This window comes from Trachurus japonicus, chromosome 3, assembly GCF_045865225.1.
Source record: "Trachurus japonicus isolate A0001 chromosome 3, Traja_1.0".
NCBI classification, from domain to species: Eukaryota; Metazoa; Chordata; class Actinopteri; order Carangiformes; family Carangidae; genus Trachurus; species Trachurus japonicus.
In genome coordinates, this window is record NC_140909.1 from 25040620 (window position 1) to 25067304 (window position 26685).

At 41.2% G+C, this 26685-nt stretch overlaps 1 protein-coding gene across 5 annotated transcripts in view; it reads right to left on the minus strand.

Moving 5' to 3' along the window:
• dpy19l3 (dpy-19 like C-mannosyltransferase 3) overlaps positions 1-26394 on the minus strand; it is a 69255-nt gene extending 42861 nt beyond the window's left edge. Inside the window, exons 1-11 of one of the 5 annotated variants that reach the window (XM_085767576.1) lie at positions 26372-26394; positions 24524-24653; positions 23754-23881; positions 9980-10070; positions 6967-7088; positions 6115-6260; positions 4391-4514; positions 4064-4198; positions 3390-3521; positions 1527-1628; positions 591-664 (exon numbers count right to left, since the gene is read on the minus strand). In XM_085767576.1, the coding sequence (XP_085623702.1) occupies positions 591-664; positions 1527-1628; positions 3390-3521; positions 4064-4198; positions 4391-4514; positions 6115-6260; positions 6967-7088; positions 9980-10070; positions 23754-23881; positions 24524-24653; positions 26372-26386 (1199 nt within the window). In that variant the 5' untranslated portion in view covers positions 26387-26394. Of the gene's footprint in view, positions 1-590; positions 665-1526; positions 1629-3389; positions 3522-4063; positions 4199-4390; positions 4515-6114; positions 6261-6966; positions 7089-9979; positions 10071-14509; positions 15473-23753; positions 23882-24523; positions 24654-25281; positions 25543-26371 lie in introns of those variants that run through there. The other 4 variants (XM_085767598.1, XM_085767587.1, XM_085767566.1 and 1 more) reach the window with 4 other exon arrangements.
• Between the last annotated feature and the right edge of the window lie 291 nt (positions 26395-26685).

Here is a 26685-nt window from a genome sequence, read left to right on the forward strand (position 1 = left end):
ACATGCTAACTGCACATAACCTTGCTCCATAAAACGCTTTCAACATAAGGTTGAGTATCTCAGTGTGGCATGAATATTAAATATAAACTGGATACAAAACAAGGCTGATAAGTAATTGAACTGAGGAAATGAGATATTGGAAAACAGTACAAAACTCGAGAGATAAAATAAAGGTGCAGCTGGAGAGAGAGAGAAATCTCAGAGAGCGAGAGAAACAGGAAGAGAGAGATGCAGCGTAGAGTAAGCGTTGCATTTTCCACAACCTCTTGAATAATTGAAGGCCCAGTTGTGTGGCGTTAGGTTGTGAGCTGTGTTATCTGCCACCCCAAGGCAGCTATCCAGTGGCTGAGCTGCTCAACACATGCGCGGTATCTGATCGATGGGAGGCCTGTTGGCATTACCCCGCCATCTATTATTAATACACACTAACACTCCAGGTGCTACAACACTGGTGCTTAGTGAATAATACAGTCAAGCTGGATCAAGTGAATAAGTGTGTAGACTTGTGTGGGAACATGTGTGACTGTGTTCCAGAGCAGATCTTTGTTTGTTTTTGTGTATGTGTGCGTCTATGAGTTGTGTCTTCATACCTTGTTGGCCCCAAGGCAAACTTTGACTTGATGAATTTAAAGATGTGCTCGTCTGATCTGATCTGAAGTGCTTTCTGTAAACATGCACACAAACACAGATGAGGTAATCTTGTTAGGGTTAAAGATCAGCGCACCGAGATGTACAAACAAATAAACCGAGCCGAAACATGAAGTGAGCACACATCATGACTACGAGTTTGAGATACATCAGAGAGGAGGAGAAGGAGGAGGAGAGGAGGGCTGCGGCAGCAAGGGGAAAGTGGGAGAGTGTAGACAAACAGGGGAAAAACACGATGGGGTTAAGTGCAGCAGTAGCAAGAAAGGGAAGAGCAGAAGAAGGGCACGAGGGAAGGAGAGAACAGAGCTACAGAGAAAAAAAGTACAATAACCAACTTGCAGTTGTTTCTTCCACCAGTATATATGAGCTAAATCTCTACCTCCTGAGTTACAGTACTGAACTGGGCCCGCAGGTGTCTTAACAGAACATTATGATGTCACACTGTTGACCTTTTGGATATGACATGTCATTATTTTTATTATTTTCTTTGATCCCTTAAGACATTTGTGTTAAATGCACATGAATATTTGCATTGTAGCCAAAAAAAAAAATGTTAGTTGACCTTTGACCACCAAAATGTATAAGTTCATCCTTGAGTGTCAGTTAATGTTTGCACCAAATCTGAAGGGATTTATGATGATCCTGAGATATCAAGTTCACAAGAATGAGACAGACAACACAAAATGCCTCCGGCCTCAGCTGTCATCAGCACAGAGGGATAAAACAAAAACGGGAGAGCACAGCGTACAGGGCAAGACAGGACAGGACAGGAGAGCAGAGGAGAGGAGACAAGGAAAGGAGGGGAGGGGGATGATGAAAGGACAAAACACATAAAAGAGACGGGAAAGACAGAAGCAGGAAGGTAGGAAGAGAAGTACCTTGGCCAGGTAGTTGATGGTGAAGGTTAGGAGGAGAACCATGACGCTGTGGAAAAGCAGTTTGCCCAGACGAACCAGCAGGCTTCCTGTCTTCAGACCAGACTGTGATCAGACAGCAACCACAGATTAGTCAGTTCCTCGGTTTTATTCTCAGTGCTGTTTGATATTTAGATATTTCACTTGCACACACACCATGTTAGGTAGGTAAATCAAGATATTTAAGCTCCAGCAGCTCTGGCACAGCTAACCTAATATTAGCAGATGATAAAAACAAAAGACTAACAAGCCACTTCAACTCCAATGTGTTTAAAGTCAAATAATAAGTCAAGTCAATTAAACTTTTGTGTGTATGTTCTCTCCACAAAATGTATGCCAATTTGTTTAGTAACTTCAAAGACATAATGAAAACATTTTAAAGGGTGCATTAATTACTTTCCAAAAGTTCTATAAGATTAAACGGTCAAAGATATTCTGTGTGTAGCTTGGTATTTTATTCATTTGTTTAAAGTGCGTGTTTGATGTAATTTCATAAGCTCTCAATATGACTTTGAATCACGTCAAATTCATTCTCAAATGTGTTTTTCTAATAATGTATCTATAATTAAGAGTCAGTGTTACAAATTACATCTATAATTTCAGCTGGCTGAGAAAACAGAAACATCACAACCTATAAAAAACCTGAAAATGACATGAGCGTTGATCAAATACCTATCAGATAACAACTATTGTTACTGAAGGAACAACCAATTTTTAATGAGTTACTTGTTCTAAAGTTTTGATTTAGAGGTACTATGTTGAGCCACTGATCACATGTAATGTAAAGCAACAAAATCTTTTCACTTGAGAAGTTTTGCCACTGTTTGCCATTCTATGCTTAAAAGCTACAAACACAGAAAACAGCTTGCACATTAACAAGACTGCAGCCGACATTCTAGTTTTAGTAATTAACGCTCAAGAGCCACAATTTGTTGTTGAAGTTGTTTTTCATTTGAAGCATCAAAAACATTGAGATTAGATGTCTACCTGATATGTTTTTACCATACAGTGATGATGTGTGTCCATTGCGAAATACTGGTATGGAGTATGGGAAAAAGCATTGCTTTAAAGTTCAATCTCTTGTCGGGTGGATAAGGTTGATACGCTGCTTGTTGGGGTATAACATCCTTCCAATCCCAAATATTAAAATGTATGTATATCAACTCAAGTGAAGCTCCACCGTCTCCGCATGTCCTCCACCTTTCCCTCCATTCCTTTTTCATTCTGTCACAATTGCTGTAATTGCTATTGTGATAAGATCTGATTTAACTAGATTACATTTAGACCTAAAAGGAATGTGTGACTCTAGCATACAAATTGCAGTTTTCACCTGCAAAAACTCACTGCAGCACAGGCCGCACAGTACTGGTTAATCTTACATCTGTGTTTTGCAAACAAACTACCACCACTGTCTGAATCTTTCTCTGTGAGACTTTGATACACATTCAGTGCTGTATTAATTATTAATGTTCCATATTCCTGTCTTTTCTGATTTCAGACTGCACTTTTTATTCTCTACCACACACACACACACACACTACATGAGTCTCACATAAGCAGACCTGCTGTATATCTACAAGGTTGCCTATACACTGGAGAATGGTATGGCTGCACCTATTATCATTCTGCAACATTGGTAAAATGCACTCTGGCTTGTTTGTATTTCTTTAAAACAACCACAAGTATCTTGGGGAACCTATTTTGGTATAGTAAAAAACACATGTCAACTGTGGAGTTGCACAGTCCCATTTTGAGTGTGTAGGTTGGTCGCTAGAAGATTGCTATTATTTCCCATGGTGAGGGTGATTTGACTCCACACACACTGACCTGGCAGTGTCTGATGAAGAGAGCGGCCACGATGAAGCTCAGGACCAGTGATCCCAGTATCATGGAGTTGCAGAACTGGAGGAACCACACACTGAGCAGACCGCACACTTGAACAAGGTACAGAGTGGTTACCTAGAGAAACACACATACCGGTATAAACATATTGATGTAAAACAGTTGGCTGAGATTTGTAGGTGAGATAACATCACCAATATTGCATTGAAAGGTGGTGTCGTGTATCCCCTCACAATGCAGGCTGTTTCTTGCCTTATATGGCTGCACACACTTACCAGCCAACAGTAGCAAAACTACTGAGGCTGTTCTTATTATAGATCCATGGGCTAAGACCACAGGGCTAAAGCTACTTGCTAGCTAACTATAGCTGGATCCCATTGTTTTGAAAAGCAAGTGTTGAATAACATACATGAGTAGCATCGTCCGCTCTACTTTCTGAGTGAAAGATGACCTTAAAAACACAATGGGTCTTTCCAAAAGTTGTAGACTTATGTGCTACATCTGCGAGCTACAGTGAGCCAATATCATTTACTGTTAAGATGGGACTAACCTAGCATGCAAACTTAGATGTTGGCAAGTAGAGGACTTAAGGTTTTGGCTTGTTTACTTGGCATGCAAGCTAATCACTTCATGAGTTTTTATCCTTTTTATTGTACTACCTGTGTGGTTGTTAAGAAGTCAGCACAGTCCATCGTGTATATGATGAGGGCTTGAACAAGTAGGATGAATTGGTTGAACTGCCACGTCAGACAGAAGCAGAATGTCATCACATACATCAACCACACCATCACCTTCTGAGGAGGGAAACACACATACAAGCACACCAGGGTCAAATTCCTGAACTGGATACTGACAGCATATGAAGTCATTCCTGTGCCTGTCTTTCACAGACAGCAGATCATTTAACAGAAAGGTTGGATGTAGAGAGTCGAGGCAAACCTACAGTATGTGGTAGAGGCTTGTCTGTAGCTTTTATTTGTGTATACCTGCTGTAAGGAGGTGAGCTGAGGCCTGAGGTAACAGGTGATTGCAGTGACCTGCAGCGCGAAGAAGGGCAAAGACCAGTTCTCTCTGAGGGAGATGGTGAACTCCACACGAGTGGTATCCACCCTGAAAGAAGAAAAGGACGAGGGAGCAAAGGGGGGATGGAAACAGTGGAAATAAACTTTAAAAATTGATGTAATATTTAAACTCACAACTGGAGGCTAAACAGTTTGAAGGATACAGAACTGACTTTTTGTCTTTCAGCTTCCTGTGGCTTGCGTGTTGATGCAACCAGAGGAATCTATTAACAAATAAACAGCTGGCTCACTGATAGCTGCTGTAATAGCAAGAAAATGTTGCAATGATGTAATTTGGCTCTACAGAAGTACATTGTAATATACAAAGTTCAGTTTAGTTTCAACTGAAATACTAATATGCTTCACACTGTGCCCTTTCCTCTTTGTAAGTTTTCTGAAGTTATAAAACTCTGTGACCCTCTACTTCACTGTTTACAGGGGTCACTGCCTCTTTATTGATCCAAAAGGACAGAGGAGAAAATGCCAGCAGGGTTTTTTGAACTTATAGCTACTTTTGGCACGTTTCCAAAGGCAACTCACAGAACTAGAAAGCTCTTAATGCACACTTCATGTAGTACAACTATAAAGCAACAGTTCAACTTTAAGTCCTTTGTGTATGTGACAATGTGAGTGAGTGACAGAGTTGACGCATTACATTACAGTGAGGGCTGAAACCCAGTACTTAACACTTTGTTTTACACAAAGCAACAGTGTCCGAGAAGTCTGAAGAAAAAAAATGAGCAACACATCCAAGAAAAGTTTTGGCTGTCACTGAATTTGTATTCTGCTTGCATGATGCTGGCTTGCTTAATTTGGCACATTGCTGCATTTTCATCATTCAGAGGGGACTTGCTGTTTAGGGCAATTTATTTTCTCTTCCACTGAACCATGAGGGAGAATCGTAAATAAAAACACATCTTCAAAAATATTCACATCTAACATAAAAAAGACCATCTATTAAAACCAGCTTATTCACCGACTCCTGTTGTTTACGTGATTCATAAAACTTTTTCCTCTCTCTAAGAAACCGTATTTGAATGTGACCTCAGTGCACCTGCAGTATAAAGACTTATAGACTGATTACAATTGTATTTTAGGGCACTTTAAAACTGTTCAATATTATCAGGGATTTTAACAGGGAGGGGAAGCAAAATACAAGGAAAGTGTTACTTTCAGCATAATATCGAGGATGGATGACTAATCATAAAATAAAATAAAAAAGAAATTGCTTGATAACATGGGCGTTTGTGAGCACAAAGTGAACTGTGTCCAAGAATAAAGCTAATCGTCACAGCCATCGTGGATCATTTTATGTTGCTCACTCACATGTTTTCATTTAAAAGAAACACTATTTTGGGATAGATATGAGATCTTTATGAACTTATCTCTGTATATATGAATGCAATCAAAATTTATTTATTTCTCCTGCCACAAAATATGGTTTACACCGATATAATATTTTATAATTGTGATACTTTTGACTTTTTACTACTTCTTACTAATTTGTCAAGCTGTGAGAGTTACTTTCTTAAAAATAAAGGAGAACCGTTATCTTTGTCTTAATATTTATAGAGTCAAGTGCAAGACTAGGAGGGACACAACCCTCCCCCAGTTTCATTCACACACGTGATGGATACACATTTACCCACCTGTTGAGAATGTACCAGACCCCAGTGAGAGCACCAGCCAGCCAGGAACCAGACAGGAGCCACGCTGTGAGGTACAGAGCAATCACATACACCGCTTGTAGCGAGAAAACAGTGTAAATGTAGAAATACACTGGCTCCAGATATGACTGGACCACACACACACACACAGAGAGAGAGAGAGAGAGACAAAGAGAAACCATTGGTTCATTAGGCTGTGTAAATGAACATACAGAAAGTTAAATGCAGTGACAGCGACGGGCTTGGGCACTCAAGAACACTGTGGCATTTTCAAAGTTTGGTCTGATATTTCATTTTCTGACATTCTTGTCACACTATGAGATCGCTGATGAAGCTAAGTAGCTGTTTCACAGTTAATTGATATGCCAGTGCAGGAACCTTTTCCTCTAGTGTGACAAGTGCAAGTGAGCCAGGCCATGTCAGCTAAAAGAACAAAATGCCAAAGCGCCTCAAATGCCTGACAGTCTCCAAATATGACGATCATTCATAGTAACTTGGATGGTTCATATTAACAAAAAAGATAAGAAGAGGAAAAGGGAGTAACTTGGATGGTTCATATTAACAAAAAAAGATAAGAAGAGGAAAAGGGAGGAGGGAAAAGAAGAGGAGGAGAAGGAGAAAATGAATGACAAAGAGAAAAAGAAAATGTTTCAAAACAATGGCGAATGGTATTATTTTGACATTTTTCATGAAATGAGAAAGCTTTATTTTATGGACCAAAGTGACAGGAAAAGAAACAGAATCAGTCAAACATGTTATAATGACAGCCATTACTCTAATCTTTTGTTTTTTACAAGCCTATTGTGAAAAGCTGACAGCCGGGTGATGTGTTACCTGTATGGGCAGCAATCTGTAGAGAACACTGAGAAAGACCTCTTGGTAGATATTCATTCTCTGTAGGAGATTAATGGTCCTCCTGGATTCTGTCAAGTTGTCATGGATCAAATCTGAGAGCCCTAGGAACACACAACACACACACTTCAAAATGCCACAGTGACATAGACTGATAACAATTATTAGTGGTTTGTGACAACCAGGGAGGGAAGGATATGAATGTTTCTCATGTGGTGCTATTAAAGAACAATAACACCGTTTGAAATTTCTGTCGAGCACTAAACCCACAGATTGTTCTGCTTGAATCTAATTCCTTAATTGGTGAAAACACAATAGATGTCTGTGGCTACTGGTGCATTCAACCTTGAAAACCCTCAAACTTCACTTCCATTGCTGAATTCAAAAAATATTCTTTCATGCAGGTTTTTTTTCCCCCCAAGACAAAACTAAAAGAATCACACCAGGAACTGAAGATAAATACAGCATCTAAAATACGTCTGCAGGGTTTCCTGCAGTGTTTTATGGGAGATGTGGGCGGTCTCGTTTGAAGTAAGACCACCTCCACTAAAAACATATCTTGCAGCTGCATGTGTCAGGAAATATGGCCACAGTCTGGTACTTCCTGAGTTTCAGCTTTGAGTAATGGCCAAAAAATGATGATGTCACCATGATGTTGACCTTGGACCATTTGGATATAAAATGTCATAACCCCAATTAATCCTCTTCGACATTTGTGTTAAATTGTGTCCTAATTAGCATATTGATTTGGAATATGAACAAAAACTGTGCTTTGTAATGACCACCTTTGAATTTATATTAAGAAATGAGCTGATTAGAGTTTGGTGGTCAAAGGGATTCTTCTTGAGGAGTTCCTAAGATATGTTCATGAGAATGGACAGTAATATTATGGCTGTTTATGTCATAAAATATCAAACTCTATGGGAGGGCAGAGGGACAACAGTATGAACATGCCATATACTCTGTTGGTGTAGATTTTGTTTTGACCTTCATGGTGTAGATTTTGTTTTGACCTTCATGCATGTATACAATAGGTACAATTAACTACTTTTGTTAAACAATACCCAGTGCTATTCAGAGATGTGGGAGAAGAACAATCATTGTAGGTAATATTTTTTCACTGCATATCACTGACTGATCAAAACACAGAATTATCACACAACTCTGCAGCTCTCCTTGGTGCTGTAGAGTCTCTTTGGCATCTTCCAGCTAATGTTTTGGTTTTATTTATGTAAAACAGATTATTTTACCCTGTAAAACAAGGTGGACTTGCACTTAACGGTAATAGTTGTCTTCAGTTAAATTGGACCTTTATCCGCAACCTGTCTAATCATATACTGCTGGTGCTTCTCGCCCTGTCTGACCTGCTTTCCCCACCTCAGCCATCACTCTGGTGAGTTCAGTGGCATTATTACAGATATGACGGTGGAAACATACTAAAATAGGCCCCATTTGTAATAAACCAGAATTATTCTTAAACAATGGTATTATCCTGCCATGCAAAAAGACTGGTAGTGACACCCACTGGTGTTATTATTCCATATTGGGCACTGGATGCAGTATCATTGTTATGCATTTTATTTGAGTGAAACAAAGGGTGACACCAAAGAAGAAGCAGAGAGCAGAGTTTCTGCTGCAGGCTGGGATGTGTCAGTCTGATCCCTGCTATGTTCTTGATCCACGTTAAACCATAAAAACCAGCAGTGTTTCTATAAACAAAGTACACATTACCACCCACCCACACACACATACACACAACCCAATCCACCTCATTCATTCATTTCCATGTCTTTCCTTTGAGATGTCAATTTTGCTTTATCCCTCTTCTTCCCTCCTCCACTTATCATACTTTCCTCTCTCACTTTGATTCCTCTGACCTATCTCCACTCCTTTATCCTCATCTGTCTGTTTCCTTTCCTCTCACCCATCCTTCTGTACATTTCCTTTGTTTCCATTCATGCCTCCTTTATTCCTTTTCTTTCATCTATGCTCCACATCTCTCCTTACTTTCCACTATCAATCTTTTATTTCCTCATTTCCTCCATTATGTCATCAGACCATTCTTCCCTCCCTCACCCTAAATACTTCAAACTACTGTAGTTCCCACATTTCAAGCTGCTCTGCCATCCCTCAAAGAAGACAGAGAGGGCGGTTAGCTCAACTTATTACCTCACAGTTTAGTTATTTGCCGTAGCGGAAAACTAGGCACCTTTAAACAAGGTATTTTACATGGTTTTGGTAACAAAACAATTAAAGTTATTTTCTGCAGTAATTTGTTAGGTCTGCTACTCTGCTTAAAAGATGGAGGGCAAACACATTCTTTCTCATAGTAGGTAGAGACGACCATGTCTCTATCCATATAATTTTTTTTTTTTCCCATGAATGGTCAGTTTGAGTGAGATATGAGTTATTACAGCAGTTTCACAAAATTACTATAATCAAAACATGAAATGCTATATTATATGACATTATACTTCCACTGTCTTATTGATTGTTTGATAAGCCGTGCTTATTACTTAGTTACTGTTGCTACGCCCGAGAGGTTTTTAATTCTCCCGTGCCATTAATGTATTTCAACCACTTTTATAACAATTGTCCTTGATTTCAGGTAAAGGCAGATGAAAGGATGATTGTGCCATCTGGAAAAAAAAGCCTGTCACTCATAGATTTTATCTGCTGTACCCAGCTGCCTAATTGTGCTTAGGTTAGCCAGCTTTAAAAGGTAAGTATGTTTGATAGCATGATTAACTCTACCAGGGGGAAAAGACTATAATAAGCTATAACAAGAGGCAACAGATGACAAGTATGATGGGAAGCAAATAAAATGTTACAGAAACAAGCTTTCAACATAGAACGATGCATTTGCATGTGCGTTTGGCAAACAAAGTTTTAAAGGATGTAACCCTTAAAAGAGGAGCTCAAAGCTGAACTCTCTTGGCCTTAGAGATACTAATACTGCTTACCACTGTAGGAAAAAAGTAACAGTTGTGTATACCTTCCTGTATGGATGGGGCCTGCAGCATTTGCTTGTAGTACGAGTAGTACAGTCCACACTCTGTCCGAAAGGAAATCTCCCGCTCCACTTCCTGAAAGCAAAAAGGGGAATTTGGTTATATGAAACTTCTGTCCTCTTTAATATGGAAAACAGAGATGCTGGCAAGACATGACAGAATCATGGGGATAGAGACAAGGAGGCTGAGACATTCATAATCCTCAACGGTAACAATAAGACACGTAACTCTGTGTGTGTGTGTGTGTGTGTGTGTGTGTAGGTGTGTGTGTGTGTGTGTGTGTGTGCGTGTGTGTTGTGCATGATTATTGTTCCAATGTGGGGGGGGGGGGCAAACAGTGGACAATAAGCTGCAGAGTATTCATATCAAATTCTGTTTGTTAATAGTTTTGACAGCTGTGATCGACTAAAAACAAATTATTTAACTGTAGTGACAAGATTTCTTTTGGTTGTGTGTGTTCAATAATAGTCTGTCAAATACTTTTTCCAGGATTTTTGTCCCTCCACAGATGAATGCGGTCATTCCCATGGATCTTGAAATCTGCCTATTAAAAACCAAAGCATATCTCTGAGCTGTTTCTTGATGCCATTCATGTGATCCATTTTCCAGTAATCACGGATGATAAAACGCTCATCCTTCATTTAAAAAAGACAATAAAAAATAACTAATGGACACACAATTGTTATGACATTGATGTGGTGACTAAATGGCTTAAAAAAAAGGAACAGCCCTGCAGATTTCCATTTGCATTACAACTAAAGACATTATGCTGAAAAATACACAAATCCACCATGAACTGACATTCAAATACAATTTGCATGTAAAATGATCCATTAAATGTCACTTTGCAGCCTGTAGCCCCACCCCTATCCAAACTGAAGAGTAACCCATGGCTGAATTTTATTAGCCTGGCGATTTAATGTCTGTCCTGGATGTCCTGCGGATCATCATACCGTTCACTTGACACCAGATGTGGTTCTACCACAGAGGCGATTACTCTACAATAGAGCCTCTGTTTCCTCTAAAATGTCAAAAAAATAGACAGTCATTTCATTTTTTTCTTTTTTTTTTTTTTTTTACAATTTATGGACAAATTTTATGATGTAGGCCAATGAGCTTCCCCTCTTTAGAAAGACCAGCAGCCATCACTGTTCTATCCTTATAAATTCCCCCAAGAATGCATCCCAAAAGCTGAAAACTATTTGGTGTTTAATTTTAATTCTTAAAGGGATAGTTCACCCTAGAATGATATTTCGCTCATTATCTACTCACCCTCATGTTGACTAAGGGCTGGAAGAAGTTTCAGAGTCCTCCGTCCCTTCTCTGAGTTACAGGGGGTCTTAGCGTAGCAGTGCATTTCAAGGCAACGGTTGTAAAGGGACACCAGAGCTCTTCGTAAAAAAACACACACAAAAAAACATCCAAATACCTCCATGATGCTCGTATGTAATGTCCGTCTTGTGCTGAAGCCCCAAATTGCGTAATTGTCCCGAAAAAAATTAAATAAGTCCACATTCCAAGCATGTTTGTAGCATTAGCTCCTATGTCTGTTGTCCGGTCTTCCGCTGCCAGCGCGCATGCGCAAGGTTCGCACTGAGACCGACTCGAGTCTCAGTCTGGTTGCGCATGCGCGCTGGCAGCGGAAGACCGGACAACAGACATAGGAGCTAATGCTACAAACATGCTTGGAATGTGGACTTATTTAATTTTTTTCGGGACAATTACGCAATTTGGGGCTTCAGCACAAGACGGACATTACATACGAGCATCATGGAGGTATTTGGATGTTTTTTTGTGTGTGTTTTTTTACGAAGAGCTCTGGTGTCCCTTTACAACCGTTGCCTTGAAATGCACTGCTACGCTAAGACCCCCTGTAACTCAGAGAAGGGACGGAGGACTCTGAAACTTCTTCCAGCCCTTAGTCAACATGAGGGTGAGTAGATAATGAGCGAAATATCATTCTAGGGTGAACTATCCCTTTAATGTTTTTGAATGGGTTATCTTGGGGTTAAATTCCAGAAATAAGACTAGCGCCACTTTGGATGAGGAATGGCTTCTATAGAAGAGGTCAGAGCTAAATCTATCCAAGTTGAACTTCAGTGGTGGTGTCGCTGAAGTCATGCCACTGTAATTTCCGAATATTTGCTTTTTACCTATAGTGATTGTAGTTGGGCTTCAAAAAGTGTTCTGCAGTCTAAAGATTTTCTTACTGATCCTAACTGCTGGGTTGGGATCCAAAATACGTCATTCCCTCAGTGCTCAATTATAGAAGATCAAAAACATGAAGGACTCCAGGCAACTGCAACTGATGACTACACAGGCCGGTGGTTCCCAATGTGCTTGTTAATTTCATTCACCTGGTTTAAAGCATTCGATGATTCGCTATACAGTAAGTAACAGAGCTTTGAGCCCCAAGTAGTCCAATAGAAATCTGTTGTTTTACATACATATTTGTAATCTGATATGATACTGGACACTGAACATCTCTTTATGAGATGGAGGATATGATGTTCCTCCTTGTTACAAAAGACAGATTAATCACCGTTTGAGAGTGAAAACTCTTCAGTAGGAGTTTTCAACCTTAGGACCCTTCATAGCTGTGGTGCAACCACAGATATCTTAACAGAATCTGACTCTGATTGATTTTGTCATACAAAGGTTGGAAAATGTACAAATGACCTCAGCGTAGCTACACCTACATTCAAGGGTATTTCTACTTGGACTGAAGAGCAGACCCATGTAAGGTCTCTAAACTGCTGCGCAAAGCCCAGATGAAGACTAGTGCTAGTCAAAATATGCTGGCTGTGTTTTTAAAAATGACTGCAATGTTAATATGGTAAAGGCATTTAAAAAATAAAATCACCAATCCTACAGTGTGCCTTGGGATGTTTTTCAAGTTTTAAACTTTTGGGAGCAAACCATACAGTATGTAAGGTCTTTTTGTGTGTGGGATATGAACCGACCAACTTCTTTTTTTGGTGGTGGGTTTTGGGTTAAGTAATTGGCCTTGGGAAAGTTGCATCTCTTTAGGTTAACTTGATTGAGCAATCACTGCTGTAAGCCACATTTGTCCGTTACTAGCAAAGTTGCTTTTAGCCAGTTGTAAATTAAAAGCAGTTTAAAGTTTTGGGGCCAGCTACAGTATCAGCCATACAAATGTTTTATTGCATTTCTTGGCCCACTTAGTCCTTGGTGGCAATGTCTGAAGCAAAAGCAAATACTTTACAGATGTTTAATATTTAAGGAAAGTTATATAATAATATAATCAGGCTTCATGTAATATGACAGATGTGTGGCACGCTCCCCAGCAGTCTGCTTGCACCTACAGCCAAACTCTGGCTTTACTACATTTATGGGAATTATACAGTGGGTGGTGAAGACAAACTTGTCTGCCAAGCACACAAACAGAAATGAAGGTGAAAGTTTCAGCTGCTACAGTGTCATGTTAGACCGTTGCATATGTGTTCATTGCAGAATCACCACATCTGTCAGCTGTGGAGCTGCCATGAAGAAAATAACCATAAAACAGGCAGGGGTCAAAGAACTTTGTTGTGGTGTTCACTCACTCACTTTTCCTTATATAACAGACAGTCGGTAGTTTCAGTGAGCAGTAAATAGTTCCTTTGGAGACTTATCTCCAATGTGCATTATCAAAGACAGGTATAATGTTGCACATCTGTGAATGCATAAAACATCTGTGCAAAATGTGAGGGGCTGCACTGAGGGACTCTTAACAGCAAGTTCATGAGATGGATACTAGGCAACTGTTGTTTCTTTCCAGAGCAGCAGACGTTTCAACTTGTCACAGCAGGATAGACGTTGATTGTCACTCAAAAGATTAAGGATGGTTCTTTATGTGGACTGAGATGACATCCAGTAAAAAGGTCAGAGTGTCAGTATCAGCAGATGTCACAGGGTTTGCTTTGCTAATAATCAATGAGCCAATGGTTCTCATGTGCAGCGGCACTGTTAATAGTGAAACATTTGTTTATACCCAACTTTCTGCTGTTATTGCTGCTGTCAGCCAGACATAGCACTTTTCTAACTGAGCAGACACTTGACAATTTCCCCTTCATTCATCCTTCAATAAATGACAATGGCTTGGCCATTGTGAGAAATTTGGGGGTTGGTGTCTTGCTTAAGGACACTGTGATGCGTGAAGAGGACAAGAACTCTTCACACATCACAGTGTCCTTAAGCAAGACACCAACCCCCAAATTTCTCACAATGGCCAAGCTGTGGATCAAACCACCCACTCCGCAATTACTCAACAACCCAGGTCACGAACCGCAGATGACAGACATGTGAATGAGGGTTTTTTTTCTTTGTTTACTCAGATCATGTAACAGTTATGCTAAAGTAAATGCACAGAAATTAATCAATGTGTACGCAGGAATCAATGGTTCTGGTACATTTTTCCATTTCAGCTGTAGTGAGTGACAGCCTGTGATGTGCCAGGGTAATTTAAGATTCAAATAAAAACATGTGTTGATAATACAAGTAATACCTCCTACCATGAGCTGAGAGAACCACAGCAGATTCTCATGTATGGCATTAACACACCAGGCCTGTGTCAGAGCCAGCAGCCCAGCCAGGAGCAGCCCTGCCACCATGGAAACACACCGTCGCCACAACCGCCAGGATGGAAGAATGTCTGACCCGGAGCAAGTACCTGATCCTCTGCCCTCCTCCTGTGTGGTAGCTGATCTCGCCGTCCCACATGTCAAGTCACCACTCTCATCTTGTGAGCGGCCCAAATTCATTTCTAGCTCGTTTAGCTTAAGTCTCTTGCGAAGCTCCATTGCCTAAGAAGACGAAGATTATCAATAAATTCTTGGATCCTTTGATGAGCTGAATCCAGGTAGATAAACAGCATGCTCCTGGCTTCGGCTATAGAACTGATCCAAATCCATTACAGTAATAAATGTAAATGCGGTGTGTTTTTCTTTTTCTTGAAGCCAGTCCAAATAAATTAGCTTTTTAATCGCTTCAAGTTCCTTGCCAAAGGAAATATGCAAAAAGCTTTCTCCAAGGGAATGAGGAGCTAGTTTCCTTCCCAATCCTTCTTTTGAGTTTGCCTGAGGCAAAACAAGCCTTGGCTTTTCACCAAGAACTTTGATGAGATGACTAATCCTTGGTTTAAATTAAGGTCAAAGAGAATAAGCCTAGTTAACAAGTTCATACATTGCTCATTACCCTGAATGCTAGTTCATTCCTCCGAAGGCACCAATCCTCTTCCCTTTGTTTCTCTGTGTTATCATTCCCTTTTTATGGTCCATTGAATAATTCCTGTCTCTCGGATGTGGTGCTTGAAGAATCCAAGCGTTGGTCCAGCTTTGGCCTTGGTTCATCTCTCCTCTACATGATGTCTGTCTTCCAGAGGCTAAACATGGACGACTCCCACCTCCCCTGAACTTCAACAGGGACTGCAAAACAACGAGCAGCTACAATGTACGAAACTGAGCTACAGTGAGCCTGCAAACAACCGGATAGTCTGTAGATAGTTGGAGCAACCAGGGGGAGGGAAAGAAAAGAGAGTTGACTACTGGTGACCTCCCGTCTATAAAAACACACATGCACGCAGGAAAAGAATAAGATGGGTGGGGGTGGGGAGCAGTGAGGGGAACATGTTGGAACATCATTCGGAAAATGTGGGGAACATTTGTCAGAGGGTTTGTGGATCTGGAACCAGCTTCAAGCTGTGAGCACATGTCTGAAATAAACTCCGCTAGGCACTGGGACCAACGTGGACATGACTTCACACCTGATGAATGCAAGAGGCCAGATTAAGCCAGCTGTCTGACTGCATACGTAAGAGGAGGTGATAATAAGCATTGTAAAGAAAGCGTGCAAAAGACAGACAGTAAAGGAGCCAGAAGAACTTAATAATAACCCATTTAACCGGAGGCTAGCACTGCTACCAATTCCATCAACAACACATGGAGCAAGGGAACTTCATAAGAGCAGATATAGACTAAGTATCTGGCTGGACTGCGTGTGGTTGTGAGGGGTGAAATTTGCAGGGAAAAGTTCTAAGGTGAGGGCAGAATTTCTTTCCCACTCAATGAAATGCTAATTTAACAAGCTAGAATTGAATCCACCTTTTCAGTACCATGGATAGTGACACTTTGAAAAGCATGCCCAAACACTTATTTATAATTTCCAATATTTGATATAAAACAGTCTCAAAATCCAATAGCACAACATACTGTCAACATAACAATACATTTGTCACTGCAGTGTGAGTGATAACATTGAAATTCCATTTTTGACTTTATTGTTGTTTCAACTTCAATTATACGGACATTTTTTAAACGATTTTTCTGCCATTTTTCTCACCCATATCATTGATCACCACATCAATGGGCCATTTAAAAAATAGAATATGTAGGCAGCAATGAGACAATACACTTACTGCAGCACTATTATCCACAACACTAGAGGGCTGTAATTTTGAAACCATTCCACAGTCTTGTGTTTCTTGTTATTGCATAACGACGCAACTTCAACAGGGCAAACACAAGAATGTCAAAACGAGTTAAATTACATATATAAAATCGAACAGAATTAGAAGGTAAATTAAAGAAAGTGAGAAGTGAGGTAAATAATCACTATTTGACTTAGTAGTATGGAAGTTGACACTGTATGATGGTGTAACATAAACCACAGATGAATAAATTATTATGTCAAATTATTTTGAAAGAGCAACAGCCAACATTCAGTCAACTAATGGTGTCCCTTCATCAATCATTCACTCACTCACCCACAAACATGTGTGGATGTAGCACTTAACCATGGCCTGTGCAGCCAAAAATGGTGCCCTTTCTGTTAAACAGCAGCTTCTCCACAGACTGCCAACACTCAGATATCATCAGTCATGCCGGGTCAGGTCAGGCAGCAACAAACACAAAGTACCAGTACCGAGCAGGAGGGACTTCAAAACTCACAAATTGCTTTCCAGCATGTCTCAAGGCTCTTTCCATCCTTCTTGAGTAAGAGACACGTTTAGATAGCATGTGTGTGTCTGAGACAGAGAGCGGAAGAGGAGACGCTGGACAGAGAGAAACAGTGGGTCTCTGAGGGCAGGAAATTAAATACATCATCTCTGAGGGAGAAACAGCAGAAGAAAGTTCAAGCATCAGCGGGCACGGCCACAAGCATCTGAGCGGTGTGTTGGCTGTCCACTACACATTTGCTGCTGCTTTGAAATGTGGACATAGAGCTGAATCTGAAAACTCATCTTTTTCCCGCTGTCTGAACCAAAACAGCAAAACTGGGCTTTTAAAAACTGTCTGAGGATTAATCCAAAAGTCCAATCACTGAAGAAAACATTTCCAAAAACACACACATTGTGCCCCGTGTCGTCACGAATAACTGTTTGTTTTGTTGATAGAATAGAATAAAACTGTATTTATCCCCCAAGGGGGAAATTCACAGTGTCAATAGATAGTTAACAATCATGAGCCTATCAAATCACTATTTTATGTTAATTTGGTTGTCTGATAACAGAGATGGAAATTTATGTAAATGATAACTAACTGATGAGTTCAGCTGTATTAAAAACACATCATCATTAATTACAAAGAGCAGGAGGGACTCTGCAGAAATTTGGCGGCACTTTGGCGGCACTGTTGTTTCAGGTACCAGAGAGATGAATAAATAAAGATGGAGATCTTCATGCATCTTCCAGCAAAATGCAGCTGAGTCAAGTGTTTCCCAGCTTGAGGACAAACTTCCACAGGGAGAGGGGACTAATACACAGCCTTTAATTGTACAAACAAAAATCCAACTCCCTGAGGCCGGTTTGAGTAATAGATCCACAGGGATCACCTCAACAAGCTCCATCTTGTGTCTGTACAATTGAAAGATAAACAGAACAAATACGACGCTGACATTAGAAAATCTAACAGAAATATGCAAATGCACAAATTCAGCTGGCAAACACAGCGAATCACTGGATGAGCATGATTTCATTTTTCTGCCAGTTGATCCGGTATTTCTTTATTGGAGCCCTTTATGTCAGCACCCCTGCTGTGACAGTGCAGCGGCCTCAACAAAATTAATGAGGGAGCTGAGCTAATATCTGTCTGAGCACAGCCTTAGGCCATGCTAAAACCTTTAGTACATGCATCACTTTGCCATGTTTACGCATGGTGTCCACACAACTCCTGAATTTTCACTCCACTCTCTAAAACGCAGACTTTTGAAAATGCTGTTAGTCCCGTTGTGTTGTTGTCATCGTCGTCGTCTGCACAGGACAAACCAAAAACCTGGGCAAATGATAATGTACACAACCACAGTTGCCATCTAGGAGTGGGAATCACCAGAGGTCCTCAGATACAATATTTTCATGATGTCACAATCCAATATTATTGTGATTTTAAAGGTGTACAGAAATGGCCGTTTGTCCTGTTTGTCGCGCCGAGTTGTCACGAGCTGCAACACGAGTTTACCCGAGTAAGGAAAACGAATTTGATTGGTCGTTATCGAGCGGGCGGGATATTCAAAGCTTGGGGCGAGACCGAGCTCCGTGTGTGTGCGTGTCTCAGACGTTTGAATGACGGATTACGGATCCAATATCAGTGGCTGATGAATCGTGTACAGGCTGACGTATAATCCGTGCGCCTGCATTATCCAATGCGAAAAAAAAAAATACACACTTTCATCCCGGATTTACTCAAAAATAGAATTTTGCACAAAGTTTGACCTACATCGTCTGAAAGATGACTTATTACATTAATTTTATGATCCAGAGTGGGCTCAAATTCAATTCTCTTTTCTGTACACCTTTAAACTTGTTGTGATAACCTGAGTATCTTATAACACATGGCATCTATGATATCAGCAAAATGTGCGATGACACTGTTCAATATTGCGATGACGATATGACAAGCAATAAATAAGAAGATGTGCATATTAAACATACAGTTCCTGTGTCTTTCTGAAAAGCTGCAGTACATATGCCAGGCCTGTAGTGGGGCTGTAACACTGCCACACAAATACACCGTTCACCGGTGTTGTTGTTACGTTACGTCTAGTGGTGTGGTTCAGGTTGCAGGTTCGAGGTATAGCCTATGAGTGTGAAGTAAGTGTGAAGGCATGGCGCCTGTACATAAAACGTATTCATCCTGTTTCAGGCGACATTTTGCCATATGTTTATCATGCATGTTGATATCACAATGACGAAATAAGATTAATTGATCAGCCCTAATCGCTATATTTTGCGTGTTACTACCAATTGCAAATCATATTTTTTAAACATCTGCTTTATCTATCGAGTTCTCAGTCTGTCCATCTCACTTAAAACAGATGTAGCAGAATGTTTGTGTTAATATAAGTCTTAAATAGTTATATCTTCCGATAACAATCACTTACATAGAGTGTTTGGTCCGAAACACGGGTCTGTCAGTCACTCTGCTCTGCTGTCAGCCGAGGAGAAAACTTCTTGTATACTTCCTTGTATCCTACAAGTTTTATCCAATGAGGAGAAAGAACGGCATGAAGGGCTGTGTGTGCAGCCAAGGGATGCGCGTGAATGTGGTGACGTAGGGACGAGGACCAATAGATCCATGACGAGGGCAGGGGCTGCTAACTCCATCGGCTGACAAGAAGTTAGCCAAAACGACTGGATCGCTTACTTCTGCTTTAAATCATTTTTATTCTTGCAAAATGGGATTGTCAAACAGACTGACCAACACAATCATAAAAGTACTCTAGTAATTCTAGTAGTTTTGCAACCCCTACTCCAGTGCTGCCAGATATTCAAATTTTGCAGTATGGAAGGACATTACTATGCTTTCATTTTAAAACAAAACCAATGTTGAAATAGCCTCAGAGCCCGGTTGTGCAGAAACAGCTAGTTTGTGCAATGTGCCATCCAACCGCGTTTAAAATCAAAAGTGTGTGTACTTGTTGTGAATGACCACACCAGAAGTACGGTAGGAGTAAAAAGGAGACATACTGATAAGGGGGTTGAAGCTGATGTTGAAGCACTTTCAGACTTTCTCTCCTGAGAGACATGCACCATTTTTTCTAAAAATAATTGTGTGAGAAATGAAATGCAGGGCCTGGGAGAGACTCAGCTGACATTCTCACCTCACCAAGTATCGGGGTAAAGTGGGTGTGAATGTTGGATTGTCAGGTTCAGAAAGCTACATGACATGTCAGACACAGTGGGGGCGAGGGGGTTTCTGAAGCTGTTGGACTGTCCAACCTGCAGCTCTGATTGAGGATCCTGCCGCCTCACCGGAGGCTGGCTGTGATACACATTGTTGTTGTTTGCTGACCAAAAGAGATCATGAGAGAGCTATCTGTTGTCCTGCTGTGGCCAAATGTTCCTCTTGCCCACATAGAGCATTTTCAGATTTTGCTCGCTCTTTGTGAATGTAGCCTTGGACAGAGGCACTGATAGCATTAACAGAAGGAAGCACTTCACACACACTCACGCACATGTACGCAACGTGCGATGATGTCAGCCAGGAGCTCTCACTTGTGGGAACATTTCGGGGAAATGTTCACCAGTAAAGTGACCTGCATTAATTATAAATGAAAGCATCTGTTTGCCTCTTCACACACACACAGAAACAAGACAAGACAGCACCACTATCTGTGTCTATGTGGACTCTGCTCAACTAACTAAATGCTGCTTTGTCTCCCTGCGACAATAAAACTCAACTTATCCCGCGATGCAGATTATCTCGATGTGGGTCAAGACGCCCTGTACATTTGCATGAGGATCAGATGAAGCACCTGGCTGGCACAGTGAGTCTCTGCTGACAGATGAGACTAATTCTGAGTGTTAGATCTCTGAGGGCCTGTCTGTTCACTTGCTTTGTTTGAGTGCTCACTTTCTCTTCTGTCTCACACAAAATGACAAGTCTGGTCTGTGATTAGGATAATACTTCAAATTCAAAATCTGAAACCTGAATGCACAGATGGAACTCTGCTATCAAAGACCAGCTCCCACCAAACTGTGAAAAATGAACATTTCCTCCAACCAAAGAACTCACCATTCAGACAACAAACCTGAGAATACATATCCACCATAGAGGTATTTGATCATGGACATGTCAGATCTCAAGATGAGGTCTCCTTGGTGAGGGTTGAGTATAGTTTATCTAGCCCTTCACTTGATCCAAAAAAAAAAAAAAAAACCTAATCCTAGTACACAGTTCACAATCTGATACTAAAATAATACAGATAAAATAGCAGTAGTAATAAAGCTCAGCATTAGAAAATTAATACAACTCTCTGGCTTCAGTTTTTACCTCTGGGGAGTCGAGGGTCACTGTACTGTGGCTCTATAAAAACAGCTGTTCATGTTGCTGACCCTTAGATGATTTCAAATTGTCAAATTGAATTTGGTTGTTGGGATTCTGTAAAGATACTGTGAAACATTGGGCATAGCAGAGTAACCTTTTTTTGAGGTACATGAGCTGCTCAATGCAGCCACATGAATGGGAAACATGAACAGCTTACCAAATACCAACTGACAGGACAGGGTTGGGTCAGATCAAGTTCATGTAGTCCTCGTGTTAAATTTATGCATTTGGCGATTCTGTCAGACATGGTCATGCTTATAAAAAAAATCTGGACTTCAGCAGCGCAGAGCAGCAGCTTGGAAAAGACTTTGAAGTAAATATAAAGTCTTTGTAAACTGCATTTCAGGCTCTAAACTTTAAAGCTAAAGTTCTACAACAACATCTCAATGAGACCAGTTTTATTGGGAAGGTAGCTGCATTAAAATAGTCCATACAGAGGAGGGAAGCAAAGAGATGAAGGTCCGAAACTCTGTGACACTAGAATGTAAATGTGATGTGAAAAAGACATGAATATTACAACTTCCTCATGACATCATCTTGAAATATTTAGTAACTTTTCCAGCAGGGTTTAGATCACAGCAGTTTTCATCTTCGTCCTCTGTTTCGACCATCCACTCTCCAGCCAGACATCAGGTTTTGACTTTCCCTTGATCATACAGTACATAAGCTCAAACAAACCACACAACATGAGACTCAAACAGTCCTCACCAAAGTGACCTGCTTTCCTTGCCTCCGTCAACTCTCCATAACGTGTGACTATCACAGCACAAAATGAGCCAAAAACAACACCAAGCAACAGTGTTCATCTACGTTTTCCCATTATGAGGATGACAGAGCAATCTGTTCTGCCATGTCAACTAGCTCAAAATCTGCTATGTGCATCTCAGTCTGAACCAGAGTGTTGGTGAAGCCCTCCAAGAGAGATTTAAAAATGACATCATATCTGGCAGGTCACAATGTTCTGCTGCTGTACACTGAACACACTCTAAAAAGGACTGAGTAACCACCGGTTGCCCCGGTGTTTCATGACTTCACGTGGTTTCTTTAATGGGCTTGAAAAATCAATCCTGTGCAGTGCGTGGAAAAACAATCATCCCATTTTCAGGATGAGGTGTTTATGACGTTCTCACTGACTATTTTAGGGAAAAAACTGGATGAAGGAAGAATGCCTGATTGGCATTTATATTGAAGCAACATTTCCTCTTGAGATACGCAGAAAATGCGAGTGGAATTTTCTAGCTTTTAAAAGTTGAAACCAGGAGACATTTTCCATCTGCAAATATCCACATCGTGATGTCGTTGATGGGTCTTACACATGGATGTCAAAACCTAAGATAACCTCTATATAAAAGTGTCAGACCCATCAATCCAGCCATGCCTGCTGCTCCTCAACAACAGGCTCATAAAAGAGATAAAAGAGACAAAGTGGTGTCAACATACCCAGACCTTCTTCCTGCCCTGACAAACCCAGTGGCAATCAAAAAGTCCTAAACACTGTCAAACTTCCAGCAAACAATTTATTGCAAAATCTTGGTCCTAGGACTTCTTCGGGCAAATGGTTCTCAACAAAAAGGAGCTATCTTGAGGCAAGTGGCTTAGTCGGATGCCACTCACCTTAACCCCCACTAAAGTGGTAGATATACTATATTACATAATCATATCTATACATGGAAAACATCAACATCATAGATTTAGAAAGGGACACCTTCAAATAGACCTTGGGAGACATTCAAATGTAAGGAATCATAGGAACATGTTTCATCATTCAGTCCCTTGGGAGCATGTAGTTCCCAGCACACTACGCTCAAATGATGTGGATTATCCCATAGCTGTGTCCTTTAATCACGTTCACCAAGATATTTCATCATGACATGCACTGAACATGTCACCTGACCACCCACTCAACATAAATCCCCCTTCAAAATAATCTGCAAATTTAAATTTACCCTGTGTACAGTACAGAAGTTTCTGAGACATGTGTGGCTTGTTCCATTACACAGCCCCAGCATATATTTCATATTGTTTGTACCTTTTGTACAGAATGACGAGGTCTCATCCACAACAGGCTGTGTAAAAGGGGCTGCAGTCAACACCATAGCAGTAATAAATTAGCTAGTGTTGTCATGTGGATTTGTATGGTGTAGTGTGTGTATATGTGTACTCTGTGCACATTCTTCCTTTGCATGTGCTTTAATTGTAGGCTAGTCATTACTGATCTAAAACCTAAAACCTACATTGGCACTATCAAATGTTTGATACATGGTGTTGGCCTTGAACTGTTATCTTGTTCTGATCTTCATGCAATAAATAGCAAATGCCACTGAACACTTGTTCTGGCTGATCTTTGCTACCAAACCTTTGATTTGTCATCATGAGAGAAAGTACAGATGTGACCGTACCACTGTGTCTTAATGTTACTGCATGAAGGGAACCTCACCTTGATGTTGGAGAACCACAGGTCGTTCTCATGTAGCGTGGCCACATAGATGCAGCACAGCAGGCCAAGACCAACAGACACAGACCAACCGACAGATGTCCAGACTATGGCTCCCCACGACCAATCACCTGCGGGAACATGAACACATCATTAAGCTGCTGCTGTTGGGTGAAATTTCAAAAACACTAAATAGTGCAATTTTCAGATTTTTTCTAAAGCAGGTAAAGAACAAGTGTCATTAATAATAACTGTGTTGATTGCATTTTATTAAAAATGTTGCAGAAATCCAGGTCACCGGGGCCACTTTGACATATAAAACTTGAAATGTAATGCAACCACAGTTAATACAATTTTTCTAGTGTGTAGATTCTTATGTAAAATAATGTACATTTAAATCTGTGAAATGTGGAAAAAAACATGACTACATGTGAACTCTATAAGGCAAAGGGCACAAAAAGTGTAAGAGTTCAGGCTTTAAGCAGCAGAGTGAGTTTATGCAAATGTGGTATTTCACTTAAACCCCACACTAAGAACTTTCCATCCCGGTTGTGCAACCACAGCTGGTCAGAGGTCAGGGTCAGATACACAGAACACTGACCCTGGAGCTGGATCTGACTCAAAAACACATCCAGCGGAGTGGACGGCTGCCAGCCATGCTCACCCCTGCATCAAAGGGCATTTTCTGCAGCCATGGGGCTCCTCTCTGCTTCTACTTCCACTGCTTGTTTGTGCATGACACTCACACTCAGGTGGGAGGGTGGCTCACTCACCGTGCAACATCTTCTCTGGGTGATGATCGGTGCAACAGTTGGACTGCTGGGACTGAAACTCAGCACCGAGAGGAGGGTGCTCCTTCCCCTTGCTGCCCTTCCTCTGACGCAGGGCTGTCATGTTGAAACACTGCAAACCAGACAGGGGCAGTGCGTTTGATTACACGCACAGATATGACGGAGGAGGCATCCACACACACACACACATACACACACACACACACACACACACGGATCTATATCCCCCCACCCCACCCCTAACACACAAACAGCGGCGTGTGCTGCTGCAATCTGAGCCAGAGCAAACACCGACGGACACCACTGTTTGTTTGCCGTCACTGTCGTTCAGTCAGACACTGATAGATGGGCTTGGAGGGGCCTGCACGCAGCGGCGTTTCCAGGTCACGCGGCTGCAAAGAGTAACGTGAAACATCAGATCCAGTCTGTCGAAACCGGCAGCAACCAGATCCCCGGTAAATTACATTCACCTTACCGTACACTTAACCGGGCACATACACGTTTACAAGAGTCCCTACTCTAACATCAGAGAGGAGCTATTCACCTCAGTGGCGGTGATGCCAATAGGATGCGATGAAGTACGATCTGATTATCATTGGGTAGCACGGATACACTACTACAGCCTTATTATAATCAATGTGCATTTAACATAAAGGCGCGCTCCCGTGATGGACGCCAGGCTTTCTTTCTCTCTTAACGGCAACAAAGACTTGAGCCAGCGGTACATTAGTAAGCCTCACCCTCCTCTACAGCAGCGGCTGGTAGGATGGTCCGACAGCTCTCCTCGCTACCTCCCTCTCTCTCTCTCCCTCTCTTTCTCTAAGTCTCTCTATCACACTCGCTCTTTCATTTTCTCCTCATCTTTTTTTTCCGCTCCCGTTAAAATTCATCGGTCGGCTCGCCTCCTTACCGCACCGGGGCTTTAACTACGGAACAATACCGGAACACGAGAGAGCCCGCCTTCAAAATAAGAGCGTAGGAATGTCACTTTTTTGAGAAAAAGCGAGGCGGGGGGTCGTTCGACCCGGCCAGGGAAATACATGATTATTACCATTAGGGGGAGAGTGGGGTAAGATGAGCCACTTCTCATATTATATTCAGGATCATTACATCAAGACAAATAATTTTGTTGCTATATATTTCAGGATGTCCTGCATCCCTACAAACAAACAGAAGGAATGTAAACATAACTGTGTGGATAATATAGCACATCCAAAAAATGTGTTCTTGTGGCACAACTCACCTCTTGTATGGTAGCCCAAATTGAGCATAGGAGCCAGGTAAATTGAGCCACCCCCTCATTACCTTCCATCCATTCCCCACCTCCCCCCTTTACCCAGTATTCCTGTCCAGGCTGCAGGTGATTACATCTGGGGCTTCCTGCTGAGCCACAAACGCAGTGAGGTTTGGGGAGTTTCGTGATTGCATCTTGGGAAGAATCCCTCATCTTTCTCTTTTAAAGTAAAGCAGCTTTGACTGTCTTTAGGAACTTACTTACTTTAAATATCTAGCCTAATCTTTATTTAATTTAAAGCATCTATACAGCCAAGATACACTCATTAAGTGCCTCAACTTATCCCTGGCCAAATGGCTCAACTTACGCCAGAGCTACCATATTGACTTTATTACTCCCCACAGCTAAAATGCACTTTCATGCTAGGTTTACTAACCTTACCTCACATATACCACAACTGCATGTATCCAACACATTTATAATGATCTCTTTTGGTCTAAATTCTTATGAAACTTATGATCGACTGAATTCACTTTTGAGAGTGAAAAATGTTTTTTGGACATTTTGTCAAACCACTTTACTCATGTGGTTCTTACCTGCACATGCTCCATGAAACGATGCCTTCCTCCTAACCAAAATTCAAAAAAAGTCCAACTCTACCGTCAACTTTGCTAGTCTGGACAAAAACATACTAATTTACCAGGCAGCTGCAATTGAGCGGCAATTTCCCCCCAACTTTTTCCCGGTTGTTGCGGTCATGGTAGGTCTGTGAGGCCACGTCGAAGAGGCTCGGGTGAGCCTGCCAGAGTTCAACTAGCTGTGCCTCCATTGCCTGGGTCCAGATGACTGGCTGCGCCGCCATGTTTCTCCGTCTACTTGTTTTGACCGTAACTTCAGCCGCGATAGCGTA